The sequence below is a fragment of the Arachis hypogaea genome, chromosome 14 (genome assembly GCF_003086295.3).
Source record: "Arachis hypogaea cultivar Tifrunner chromosome 14, arahy.Tifrunner.gnm2.J5K5, whole genome shotgun sequence".
Taxonomy (NCBI): domain Eukaryota; kingdom Viridiplantae; phylum Streptophyta; class Magnoliopsida; order Fabales; family Fabaceae; genus Arachis; species Arachis hypogaea.
In genome coordinates, this window is record NC_092049.1 from 142,616,779 (window position 1) to 142,631,031 (window position 14,253).

At 32.4% G+C, this 14,253-nt stretch overlaps 1 protein-coding gene across 7 annotated transcripts; it reads right to left on the reverse strand.

The window, feature by feature from the left end:
• Nucleotides 1-695: 695 nt before the first annotated feature.
• On the reverse strand, nucleotides 696-8,636 carry LOC112798247 (uncharacterized). 7 transcript variants are annotated; one of them, XM_025841484.3, is made up of 16 exons: nucleotides 8,010-8,117; nucleotides 7,341-7,435; nucleotides 6,974-7,227; nucleotides 6,738-6,856; nucleotides 5,904-6,122; nucleotides 5,370-5,499; nucleotides 5,174-5,276; nucleotides 4,670-4,793; nucleotides 4,209-4,271; nucleotides 3,768-3,806; nucleotides 3,213-3,293; nucleotides 3,048-3,095; nucleotides 2,636-2,686; nucleotides 2,470-2,538; nucleotides 1,967-2,209; nucleotides 696-1,248 (listed from the first exon to the last, which is right to left on the reverse strand). In XM_025841484.3, exons 5-16 carry the CDS (start codon nucleotides 6,051-6,053, stop codon nucleotides 994-996), a joined length of 1,356 nt encoding a protein of 451 aa, XP_025697269.1. In that variant the 5' UTR covers nucleotides 6,054-6,122; nucleotides 6,738-6,856; nucleotides 6,974-7,227; nucleotides 7,341-7,435; nucleotides 8,010-8,117; the 3' UTR covers nucleotides 696-993. The 7 variants fall into 7 exon arrangements, with proteins under 7 accessions (XP_025697269.1, XP_025697267.1, XP_025697266.1 ...); XM_025841482.3 differs by having other exon boundaries at nucleotides 6,738-7,227; nucleotides 7,341-7,386; nucleotides 8,010-8,127; XM_025841481.3 differs by having other exon boundaries at nucleotides 6,738-7,227; nucleotides 8,010-8,116.
• Between the last annotated feature and the right edge of the window lie 5,617 nt (nucleotides 8,637-14,253).

The following is a 14,253-nucleotide window of genomic DNA, read 5'->3' on the forward strand; positions in this document are numbered from 1 at the left end:
TTAGACTTATCACCAATTTGCAAAAGATATCATATCCCTTTTGCCATGATCATGATTCTAGTTTAATGGAGTATTCCATATATATCTATTCTCTTTTATATATTTACAACTTTCACCATGATGGTTTATCTTTCAATTCTTACCAACTTTGCTAGAGTTCTGAGTTCATAAGTACTGTTGCTTCTGATATGTTCCTGCTTTTTAACAATAAAACTATGTTTGTATTTCACCTATTTTTTTATTCAGAAAAGCCCAAATTAAAGTGTTTTGTTTTAAATTCCAACTATTAATTCCAACTATTAATTTGTCTTTGTTAAATGCTAATATGTATGGCAAACAAGATATGATATCAACATTTAAAACTAGGGTCAAAATTAAGCATTTTCAATTTTTCTAGACAACTAAAACAAAAAAAACACAAGTTTTATAAGAATCCTTAACCCTAGTTCATAATTTCATTTTACTCTTTTGTATTTTCATTCTTGCCAGAGTTCAAAATCCATTTATGTCAATTGACAAAATAAATAAACAAATATCTTAGCTGGAACACTAATTCTCATTTTCAAATAAGATGAACTTTGACTTGGCACAAGCACCTTTGTTTTGGTTATCATTCATTTATATAATTAAATCCTGACCAAATCATTGTTTATGGGAAACATTTTGGCATCATCCAATGGCATTACATGGGGATATTTAGAAACTAGAACACATCAATTAACAGACAATATATTACATTTTTTTCCAAGAAAGTGGAAATATTCATGAGCTCTGGAAGGACAGAGAAAAATACATTTGTAACATATTATACAGAATGCATAACTTCCTACCCAATTAAAATTCTTGTTGAACCAAACCAACCATGTTTCACACCTACAATTATCCTTGCTACCCTGTACCCTCCTAATGATTTTATCAAATATCAACTGAATTCCTATCTGGCAGCACATTAAATCAAATTTAGCTACAATAGTGTGACAAACACAGCTTTAATTACATGTTGAATGAAGGTCTTGGTTTTGGTGGCATATAATAAGAATTTCCACAGTCAATTGGGGTCTGCATAAGTGGATTCCATCTGTCAAATATTATACGGCCTCCTCTGCCAATTCTTCCATGGAATTTATATGCTCTTGTTGGTACACCATTATTATCTCTTAAAGTATCTGATGGTGGCACAATGCCTGCCATAGCCAACTTGTCTGGAAGTAAAGGTTTTGTGAACAACAAAACTGGCTCAAGAGGATCCTGCATATACCCATGAAATAACTCACAAAGATTGAACCATGCAGTTCATTGAGCTTTAAAGGTAATGAAAATACAGACCAACAGCTATTTTTCACAGAAAATAATTTCCTTGACTGCAAAAAAGTACTTCCATTGCAGGGGATAGCACAATGCTCAAGCATTTGGTGTTATGCAAGGTCCAAGAGAGGGCCAGATCCAAAGGGTTTAAAAAATTACTTCTATTGTAATGAACTTTTAAAAATAATTGGATTATAATTCTTCCAGAGTAACTACTTCAACTTTTTCAGCTATCTAGAGCATTCAAGTCTCAATCAAATTTTCCAAAATCTAAAGAAAATCACCCCTTTTTTCCCAATGGGTAAAAGGATTATGCTAATTGCTAAAAACAAGAGGAGAGAAGTACAAAACAGAAACCTAAGAATACAACAGTCTAACTCTAGATACCAATATACCACACAAAAAAGAAAAGCACCTTAACTTCAATGCTTTGTTAATATAAGAGTTTTACACTATTATTATCAATCACATACTACTTCTATAATGTGGCAGCGCATAATTAAATATTTGTTTAGAAACTTTTATACAATGATGTACACCAAATTAAATTCATAAAAAAGTGTGAAATTTTCATGGATAATCTCACACAAAAGATAAATACCAAAACAAGGAAGGAGAAGAGGACACTGCAGAAAATAGGGCAAAGAAACCAGTATATTACCAACTTTTGAGGCCAGCCTTGTGGAACATGTTGCCTCCTAAACTCTTGCTTTGAAAAAGCTGCAGGAAGCATGGCTGGGTTGGCATCATATGAAGGATGAATCTGTACTACTGAAGGCCTTGAATGAGGATGGCTAGTCATCATATCTGACTCAAAGAACTCCTCCTCACTTGAAACAAACTTAGAAGAGTAGGGAGCGAGTCTCGAGAGTGCTAAGCTGTCTTCCAAAAATTCGGTTTCATGCTGAGATAGGGAATCACTCGTTAGTTCATAAGTTGCCTGAAACTACTTCAGGAATTGGTGCAACAATACATTGAGATTAAATGCAAGAGTTTTAAAACTAGAACTTTATACAGCCTCCATATTCCATTTATTGTTGCCCCATAAACAGAATGAGAAAGGAAATGGCATAGTTTTGCTACAATGAATGGCAACCACCATACTACACCATCTTCTAGTAAGGACAGATGTAAGAAAGCACGTGGGAAGAATAATGCAAGTACCTTATACTTCATTTGTATCCTCTGCAGCATAACTTCATTATCCATTACTTCTCTCTTTTTCTCCTCCCTCTGGTGATGATCACATACCAAGAAAACATGTATGATGGCTAAAGGATATACATATTGTAGAATAGGCAAACTCTCAGAGACTACTTGAACATCATACCTTGATCACAGCCTGCACCAAGCTCTTAGCTTGTTCAAGGTTCCGTCTAACCTGTTTAGTAAGAAAGAATTAACGTAAGTTTTTCAGGTAATATATACTGCAAAGGAATACATGTATATACTGAAAGCTAAAAACAAAACAACTTTCGAACAGCTACAACTTCTGGTAAACCGCAACAACTCTGAACATTTTTAGAAGCTAAATGATCATATGAACCATATAATTTAATCCATAGCTTCCACAAGTTATGATGAGAATCAAAATCATAAAACATAAACATGTATGACTGTTGAAAAATTGTTAGGTAAAAAACACATAAATGCGACATAGTGCCTTCAACAGAGAAAACACTTCAAGCTCATCTAACTGACTTCCAGATACCTAAGAACCAAAACCAGCAAAAGGAGCTAACCTGGCGAAGCTTCTCAAATGACTGGACATTGTTTTCTCTTCGTTGCATCTGAATAGAGAATAAGCACCAAAATTCAACCAAAAATATATGCCAATTTCCAAAATGCCTTTGACGAAAAAGCATTTAACCAAAATTGTATAAATGAAAGCTAAATTTTCAACATACCCTTCTTGTGTGAAGCCTGTGGGCTTTTTCCCTAGGACGGAAGACATTATATGGGTTGGTGTCATTAGAAGGTGGAGGGGGCTGCACAGAAATGCAGTCAATCTTGTCAAACTTCCACAACATGCTTGTCTAGTAACTTTACACCAACAAGTAAATGGAGCAAGAACAGAGAAATATTTTGAAGACAATACATCCAGGAAAAAAGCTTATGAGAAGGGAGCGTAAGCCCCTATTTACAAGGGAGAAAAAATAGACATTGTATTTAAAGAACTTGAAATCTTGTTATTGGGAAATCGCTTACATGTTTCAAACAAGGGATCACATATTAAATTCACACATAAAAATGTTGATGACATGGCTAGTTATAGGGAGGGAGAAAGGCTGAAAAAAAAATGCATTCTAAAACAAATTAGCCAAGAGATTGCCTGCTGAATAAAGCAGCACAATTGAGAAATCACAAATCCAACAAATTTATCATAAGTTTAGCTCGAAATGCATCTATATTAAAACAGATCAGCAATAGAATAAATTGATTGTAACGTGCTGAAAACCAACCTGCAAACGTCGCAAAATTGGCTTTTGCCACCTTTCTCGCTGCATCCAAAAGAATACAGCAAATAAGAAAAGAAAGATAACAAGACATCAATATTTCGTAATTCTGAATAACAATTGGAAGGAACCAGTGTATGGTTGATAGTATAGTTAGAGTAAACACCAACAAGAATGAATGAAAGAGACCCTATATAACAGTCTCCAACTCCTTAATGAAACTATAACAAGCATAAGCCCATATATTAGTCAAGTTGCCTTGATATACCCCCTCCTTCCATCAATGCTCCACATGCAGTCATGTGAAAGTTAATAAACACCACACCATGGATGGTACAATATCCAGAATCCTCGATGAAGAGAAATTGGAAGTCATCCAGAAAATAAAGTTGACATATAAGAGGAGACATTTCACTCATTATTGATGGTCTATGGATATTAGCATACCTTCTCTTTCCAGTAATCATATACTGATTCAATAACTGTATATTTTGACTGAGCTTGTAGGGCCTAAAATGTACGAAAAGAATTCTCAATGAGCCACAAATCTAAATTGTAAAAACGAAATATCTTTTCCATACTATAATTATAAGAAATACATTTAAGAAAAATTAAGATGCAATGTCAACCATTCCAATCAAAGGTAACGTAAATAAGGAAATCCTTATAAACAACAAACATTAATTGAACAAGAAAAATCAATAAAATGTTTAAATTATTAAACAATAAAAATGTACGATCACTTCTGTTTGTTTGATATTTCTACAGGAAAGGCAAATCTATTAAGAAGAAGAGAGATAAGATGTAAAATAAAGTAAAATAAAAGGGACAGAAACATAAAACCGTTGTTAGCATAGATTGTAATAATAACAATAATAATAAACAATGGAATCATGATATAATTTGACCTCAATAGCACCATCAAGCCGTAGTAGCACTGGAATTGGTGAACCAAGAGTAGGTGTTATAACTCCAGCCCTTTCACGAGCCTTATGATCCAATACCTCCAGCTTGAAAAGAAGAACCTCAAACCTATTTACCAGGCATTAAATGAAGACCAGAACTTGCACCCGGAAAAAAAAAAAAAAAAAGGAGCACTAAAGAAAAAGTGGAAACATCATATATTATTTACACCTAATACTAATATTACAAGATTTATGAAAAGATTAGTCACAAGTATGTGTGTTCCAAGAAACGTATATTGTCACAGGAGTGATAGTTAAGCGATTCGATCAAGCCATGATCAATAGTGTCAACTTGATTTCAAGCAACCAGGACAAACTGCTGACAAGGCAAAATAAATAGAAAGAATACAATGATAAAACCTATTAAAAGGATTAACCCTCTACCAACCAAAAAAATTGACAAATTAATTGGCACCAATCAATCCAGAAGACAGTCTAAAAGTTTACATTTCAGGCATCAGAATCTTCTTTTCCTTGTTAAACTCAAAAAGCCAGTCCTCATCTTCATTGTCCAAGTCATACTCAACAAACTCTCCAATCTCAGCCCGAGCTGCAAAAGGACAAGGAATTTCAGTACAACAGTGGAGTTTTCAAATTCTGAAATACTTTGGCAGAAAATTCTATCTAGTGGTACTGGCCAAACCTCCTCTTGCCCGCAAGTAAGAATTTGGTTGAGCAAAAGTGCAAGAATAGTCCCTTTCATATGTATCCACAACAACAAACTGAGGAGTAGGGATTTCAGAGGCCACTCTCCTGCTGGGAACAGGATGTACCTAAGAGAAAATCAGTAGAGGTTACTGATATACCCGATCTCGCCATCTTTGCAATTTGACCAAACATTATCATCAAATTTTAACTAAGTACATTCATATTAGAAGGTTGCTAATATGACACTATTCTATTGTTCCATAACAAGCACATATTAGCTTGTTGCTTTATTGATTTTCCTTTTAAAAGGGGAGCAGAGTAATCCATGATTAATTGTTGAATATTTGAAATTCCAGCTATCTACACAATAGTTGTTACTAATTTCATTGATGCTATTGAAATATTCAAACGCAGTAATGGATTAAACAGGTAAATGTAATACAGTAACAAACCACTATAAATCAAGAAAGAACCCCCCTCCCCCCCCCCCTCCTTCTCTTTCTTTTTGTTCAAGGTAAAGCGCCCATACCTCATGCTCAACCTCAGTAGCAATTCGCAGCAACTGCGAATTACGAGTAGAAGTAGGTGCCTCGTCATCTTCGAAGTCCTTAACAGACTTAACAATGGGGAGCTTCTTGTGGATGTCAAGTGGCCGGGGCCTGAAAGACAACCTAGTCATTTTTCTGATTATTAATTATTCCTCCAATCCTATACAGTGTTTCATGCCAACACCTTCATATAGGTATCCCTGTGTTACAAAACAAAAGTAACATAAGTCTTAAACCCAGTGGCAACTAAAAGACCATAGCATGCCCAGTGACGGATCCAGAAAATTTTGCCAGTGAGCGCAAAATATATATAATATAATAATAATAATTTTTATAATTGTACTATGGTATTATAAAATATGATTATTCCTCAAATTATTTAACGAACAAATTAAAACAATAAAATAATAACAAATAATTTAAAATTCCATTCTTCTAGGTTTCATATTTTGAAAAGATAATCTTTTCATTGTCAATACAATCAAATATTTCTCTTTCTATATATGTCACTAAATAATCATTTAAAAGTACATTATAAAATTACAAATACAAAATTGACAAACATATGTCATTCAAATTAATTTCCAACAACAACAACTAATAATATCCTAAATTCCTAATTAAAAATAAGTCAATACACAAAAATAATTAACAAACAGATTAATGGAACCAAACTAGCAATTACATAGATAGAACAAATTCAATCACAATTAACAAACCAATGAATGCAATTATCAAACAATGAAGCAAATAAGCAATGAAGCAAGCAGATCAGTGATTCAGTATTTCAGACTTTCAGTGAATCATGAATGTACCAAGAGTCCAAGAAGGCAGACTTTCAGTTTCAGTATTGCTTTATTGCTTCACTGGGCTGAACTGCTGAACTCCAGGAGGCAGAACACGGCAGCGGCGCCTAGGCCCAGCAGCAGCAGGACTGCAGGACAAAGGCTGAACTGCTGAAGACTGAAGAGCAGGGACGGATCGCAGAAAAAGAAGGCAGAACCAGAAGAGCTGAAGAGGAACGCAGAAGAAGAAGGCAGAAACAGAGTACCAGATAACCAGTGAGGCAGTGACAAACGCTGAAGAAGAAGGTAGAACCAGACACCGAAGGAACGCAGCGGCAGAACCACACAGTCAGTGATGCGGAAGAAGAAGGCAGATTCAGACGCGGCAATGCAAGGAGAATTAACAGCGACGAAGCCACGCGGGAGAAACGCTGAATGGGGGGCAGTGCCGGCGGCGACAGTGAGCCAGTGCCACCGGCGGAGTAGCGGCACTGGCGGCAGTAACTCTGGAGGGCGGAGGCTGGAGCAGAGGCAGAAAATTGGAAAAGGTGAAGAAAGAGAAGGGTTTGGGGGGTGGGGTCAAAATTAATTAGGTAGTGGGGTAAATAAAGTATATCACTAAGCACTACTCACTACTTTTTAAAATTTCACTGGGGGCTGAAGAGTACATCCGTCCCTGCTGTTGAGTGTTGATCAACCCAAGCATAATTGCATAAGAACATAACCTTCTAAAAGGAAAGGGTTTTTTTACATTTGCAAAAGAAAAATAATCTCAATTAATTCAAAATAATTAACATTTATGTTAGCTCCTCCTCAATAAATCAAAGAGATCTTATTAAATGTTGGTGGGGATGTGGTTCTGTAATCTAAAGGTATTTGCACTTAATCTTCTAAAAGCAACAGCAAATAACTGGGAAATAGAAACACACAGGAAGCTCCTAAACCAAACACATTAAATAATTAAAAGATACACAATCCAAATTCAAATGTCAAAGTACTCAATTAGATGATGTATCCTCTGTCAGAAAAAAACAATCAAATAATACACATAAGCATAGCATTCATGGCCTTAAATTAATAATGCAAGTGTCAAACACCAAACATCATTCTAAAAAAAAAAAATAAAATAAAATAAAATTGCACTGCCTCATCAAAATCAGCACTTGCATATTCAAACAATAATTCAAAACAACAAGGAATAGATAAAAATTGACTTTTAAAAAAAAAACATAAAATTGGGGCAGGAAAAAGCAACGACAAACACGGAGAAGAAGAAAACACCAAAGGTTCGATTTGACTCACCGGAAGAAATAGATTGGCGGGAACTTTATCCGATTCCGTCAATCTCAGATGTTTTATCACTCAGTGAGTTTTTCGGTAAACCCTAATTTGATCCCCTATCAGAACATCTGCACAAAAAGCTCCATTTTTGTTTTTCATTTTCTTCAGCTCTTTTTCTTTTTTTTTTTTTTTTTGGGTTCCTGTCGGGTGGATCTCTTTGAATTATCATACGATTATGGGCCTCTAATGCTTCAACTTACTTTTATTTGGGCTCACATATTTTTTGTGTGGATCAATCAGCTCTATAAAGCATCCACTCAAATCACCAAAAAGAAAAGCATCCACTCAAATCCAACTACCAACCCTGAATATTTATTATAAGTGCAAGCATCTGAATTTGAGGCTATTTTTTCTTTATATTGATTAAATATATGTGTAATACATTGTTATTAGAAAATTAGGTATTTTTTTTATATGGTGTTTTATTCAAATCGAACGGTCCGATTTGTTTGAAGAAAAAAATAAACTACAAATTGGAGGGTCCGATTTGTTTAAAGAAAAAAATAAACTACAAATCGAACCCTCCGATTTGTATTTTTTATTTTTTAAAATAAAAATCGGACGGTCCGATTTCAACATTAAATTTTTTTTTTGAAATCACAAATCGGACCGTCCAATTTGTGATTGTTTGTTTAAAAAAGAAAATAATACAAACAAATCGATACCTCCGATTTGTATATCCCATACCAGTGTGAAACACACCTCTCCTCATAGCTTTTGTTATACACCTCTCTCTCTCTCACACATGAAAAATAATAAGTGTGAATTTGATAAACTGTAATGCACGATTTACATATATACAAAGGAAAGAGGGGGAGAATCTCAATACTCAAATCGAGTAATAAAGCATGGATATATGTCAAAATTTAGTCTTTGAAGAACAGAATCAGTAAGTAAAAGGTGAGAGAAGTGGGGGAAATCACCAGCGAGTGGCGAAAAACACCTTTGTTAAAGAGCTGATTAAGAAGTGACATTGTTGATGATGATGATGAAGATCAGATAATCATTCAACAACTCAGCAATTACAACACAGCAACAAACATTACAAGAACATTTGAACAAAAATTTCAGAAATTAAAAAGAAGAAGAACCTAGCATTCAGTAAACACTAAACAGAGCCATCAATAACCAGAGCAAAATTAAAAGGAAGAAGCGGAGGCGAAGAAGTGAAAGCAGAGCCACTAACTTTCGACGGAGACACGGACGGCAGCCGGCGAGACGACGGCAAGCGGCAACTCGACGGCGAGCTGCTCCAAGTCACGAACAGAGAAGCTAGCGAGGATAGGGACGACGTGCCGAGCTACCTGGGTTCCGGACGGGACAGGGGGAAGAGGAAGAAGCGGAGGCGCCGGGAACCTGTGGACGGCGGCGACAAGGAACCTAGGGTTAGGATTTTGTGTTTAGTACTCTGCTTTGTTTCAGAGGGAGGGGTGTTGGGGAAAGGGGGTGCTGACTACTGAGTTGCAAACGTTTTTTTTTTTAACACAAAACGATGTCGTTTTTTTAGAATAGGCCAGTTACCAACTCTGTTTTCAGCCGGTTCAGCAATTTCTAAGCGGTTTGTCATCCAACGGTTATAAGCAGTGAATTGGACCATTTTTATGGTGGGTTTTCGGTTGAACTAGTTCGACCGTCAATCTGATCCAATTTTCTGAACCATGACTATTACAATTAAAAAAAGAATTTAACAAAATTTTTGACTTGTGCATATAGGAACTTAATTGTTGGAGGCAAATCTTTAAAAAGAATTCAAATTTTTAGTATTTGAGCTGTTGGGGCTGAGAGATATTGTGAAAAAAAAAATTATGAATATCTCAATAATTATATTACGTAAATATCAAATATCAGTCATTCGTATAAAATATATATTAAAATATAAAATATATATAAAAAAATAAATTACACATGTATTTATATATAAATTTATGATATATAAATGACTAATTTTTTTATGTTCATGTAGGATTTTGTTTTGCAAATTTTATTTATCAAATGTTAGTAATATTTTAACTCTTTTTATAATTATAGTTATATTTTATCTTTTTGCATGATAATTAATTTGCATTGTACTCTGTAATCAGAAATAATCCTATAACTATCTTGTGTTAAATAAATAAACGAGATGATTGTAAAGTTAAGACAACAACATTTACCAAATGGATAAGTTTATAGCTCCTATTATTGCATTGCTTTCTCCAAGGGAAAATTCCCAGAAAAGTTTCATTTTGTTTGACTGGAAATAAAATTGATGTGACTATATATGCAACGTAGACACAGTTTGCTGATACATAAACTACACCTTACAGGTCAAATATTATTTTTAAAAAAATAACAACCTAGCTCATAATTAATGAAAAATAATATATATGTCACATTCAAGAATAGCAATGCAAGTTGCAGATAGGAATGGCAATAATGGCTACTAAACTAAAGAACAAATGGCTGGGAATGGTACAGCCACTAACCACTTCCAATGGCTCCATAAATCATCAATCAACGTCACGTTTTCCATATGATTGAGTCAAATTCAGCCCATATATCTTTGTCAATACCAACTATATCCCACTTAAATGGTTGAGCTCAGGGGTGTGCATGGGTCGGGTGAAACCGAATTTGATGTGACTTAGACCCAGCACGAAATATATACTGGGTCTATTTATTAGATCCGAACTCAGTTCTAGATTCGATGAAATCTATACACGTTCGGGCCACGATTATACCGGGTGAAAACCGAGTCGTTAACATTACATTACCTTAATACCTTCTTATAATAAAAATATCCAAATTTCTAAGATTCCAACCATTATTTGACATGATAAAATTCACTTAGAAAAATATAACAAGAATCAACTCTTCTCTAAAATTAAAGCATAACCATAATCGATACTAATATTGTCTAATAACACCAAATATTTAAATCAATATAAATATATGTATTAGTCTAAAATCTTATTCATTTTAAACATCTAAAATCTTATGCATTGTAAACATAAAACATTAACTTATAGTCTTATAATAACTAATAACACAAAATATTAAGGTTTACAATACTTAAATTCCACATAAGAATAGTCATCATTCATCACTAATAACACAAAATATTAATTGTATATGATGACCGGACCACCGGGACGACTTCGGGTGATCTGAGCCATAGCCTAAACCCGACCGAAATAATGACCGGATCTATTTTTGAGATCCTTACCCGATTATAGACCCAGTAAAATCACACAAAAATAATCCTTAAAGTGTTCGGAGCCGAACCATGCACATTCCTAATTGAAATCCATGACATCTGTTTTTGTTTTTGTTTTTGTTTTTTTTCTCTATTTTACTATTAAACAATGGACTTGAGACGCAGGGTTATTCTCTGTGACTTTATATATTATGTTCATGCCTAATAAATAGTATTAAGTTGTATTTAATTTGTTACATAAACATTGGTGGGTCAAATAATAAGAAAGTTTGTTATGATATCACATCGTAGCTTGACTGTCATTAGAGATTTATTTACTCCTATTGAGAATCTTATATTATATAGTTAGTTATTATTTATAAACACTAATCAGTAAAAATGATAACAATCTCTAAGCTAAGCTCCCAACTAATTTGGGCATGGGGGTGTGTGAGTGCTACCTTAGCTTGGCAAAAGCCATGTTATTGTCGGCAGAAGATTGCATATGAAAATAATAGACTTCCATTTCATTCAGATCCGTTGATGGGACCTACTTCATCATCTCACTTTTCTTTCTCTTGTAAAATGTCTGTTTTATAATAAAATTTTATTTGTAATTATTTTCATCCGAAATTATTAATTAAAAATTATTAAATAATAATTTAATTAAATATTTTAAAATAAAAAATTATTTAAATAAAAATATTTAAAATATTTTTTTAAAGATATTTTTTTAATAATTAAAATTTTATATATATAATTAATTAAATCGTATTATTTTTGTCAAATTTATATTAGACAAACTAATTTAACTGAAAAATCAATAAATTAAATTTTAAATTAATTTAAATTAATTATTTTTTATAAAAAATAAATACAATAATTTTACTCTAAAATATAACTAAAATATTTATATTATATATATTAATTTTAAAAATCTGACAATAATAATTAGAATTTAGAATCTCAAAATTCATATATATAATAAGAGTATTTTAGTCATTTTTATAATAAAAATATTATAATAATTTTATATAAAAAATATTAATTTAGACTAATTAAAAATTTGATTCATACTGATTTTTCAACTTCAATTTATTTGATCCAATTTTAACAAAAATAATAAGATTTAATTAATTATATATTTAATTTTAATTACTAAAAATTATCTTTAAAAAAAATTACGTTAAACGTCTTTATTTAAATAATTTTTTAAAAATATTTAACTATTTTTAACTAATAATTTTAGGTAGAAATAATTGCATGCGAATCTCTTCTTTGTGTTACACCTAATTTGTAGTTTTTTACGGTTAATTTATTTACTTGTATATGATATATAATATATAAAATTATTTTTGTTGTATATTTCGGAACGTGAAAACTCATGTGCAGTCGACTTCACGTGAAGTTGATACTTGAGAGCCGTTAGATAATTTGACTGATTTAACTAAATTTTCATCTAACGACTCTGAGATTTCAACTTCACGTGAAGTCAACTTCACCTGAATTTTTACCATTCCGAAAAACATTTTTGTGATGTGATTGATGTATTGAGGAAGGAACATAAATTTGATGCTCAGAATCACGTGTCGTCTTCATCAGACGTGGCTGTCTCTGTGCCGCTTTCTCGTCTTTGTCGTTCATGGCTCTCATAATTTAATTAATGGAGATCGCTTCTTTTTCTTTCTCATAAAATAAGTAATATTATTTCTTTCTTTTTTTTTTCTTTCATCTACGAAGTCTGCTCTGACAAAAATAAAAGGTATGATAAATAATTTGATGTAGCTTCAAGAATAAATAAAATAGAATAATACTGAATTGTTTATTCGTGTGTATGCATCAATACAAGCTTCAACTTCAAACTTGAAAGTCATAGGTATGGGATCCATGGGAACTTGCACGCTGAAAGATCTACCATAGGTTTTTTTTTATTAAAAGTAAGATTTCATTAGCAAATATTATAAGAATAATTATAAAGAATAAAATATATATATATATATATATATATATATATATATATATATACATATATTAATTTGTGTTTAGTTGAGTAAAATATAACAAATAACTAAATTATAAACTTTACAGTTACAAAAAAAAGATATAAATTTAACAGTATAATTTACTAATTGTTTATAATTTCTTATAATAGTTTTTGATTTGGTAAATTAAAAATTAATTTATTATAAATCTAAATTTTATTTAAAAATTTATTATTACTCAATAAATTATTAATATAAAAAAATTTTAAATTTTTAATATTTACTTAAACAAACTTCTAAGTTAATCACTAATTCAAGTTCGGTAGTTCTCATTCATTTGGGTTAGGGGTGTATATAGTCCGGTCCGGCCCGAAGATCCAGTCCGGTTCCGAACACTTTAGAGGTTAATTTAATGTGATTTCATTGGGTCTAGGGCCGGGTAAGGGTCTCAAAGATAGACCCGATCATTATTTCGGGTCGAGTTTGTGCCATAGCTCGGGTTACCCGAGCTCGGCCCGGTCATCATACATAATTAATATTTTGTGTTATTAGTAATGGATGATGGCTATTTTTATGTGAAATTTAAATATTGTAAACCTTAATATTTTGTGTTATTAGTCATTTATAAGATTATAAGTTAATATTTTATGTTTAAAATACATAAAACTTTAGAAAAATGCATAATATTGTGTTATTTGTATTGATTTAAATATTTGGTGTTAGATAATATTAGTATTGATTATGGTTACGCTATAATTTTAGAGAATGGTTGGTTCTTGTTATATTTTTTTAAGTAAATTTTACTATGTGAATTGTGAAATAAAGGTTGGAGATTAGGTGATTTTTACATGCTAAAGACCCAGTTTTCACCCGGCCCGAAAGTGTGTAAATTTCATAAGATCTAGAATCGGGTTAGGGTTCAAAAATTAGACCCGATCTATATTTCGGGTCGAGTCTGAATTAAGCCAAATCCGATGTGACCTGGCCATGTACACCCCTAATTTGGGTTTAGGTGGCCTATTTATTGTAGTATTTTTATTTATCATGA

What these genes read in the sequence shown, in the direction of transcription:
- LOC112798247 (XM_025841485.3), bottom strand. Translation starts at nt 6,053, where the DNA reads ATGACTAGGTTGTCTTTCAGGCCCCGGCCACTTGACATCCACAAGAAG. An exon ending in CTACTGAGGTTGAGCATGAG is followed by an intron (nt 5,500 to 5,903) that starts GTATGGGCGCTT and finishes ATTTTCTCTTAG; the next exon opens with GTACATCCTGTTCCCAGCAG. An exon ending in CATTTGAGAAGCTTCGCCAG is followed by an intron (nt 2,687 to 3,047) that starts GTTAGCTCCTTT and finishes CTTACTAAACAG; the next exon opens with GTTAGACGGAACCTTGAACA.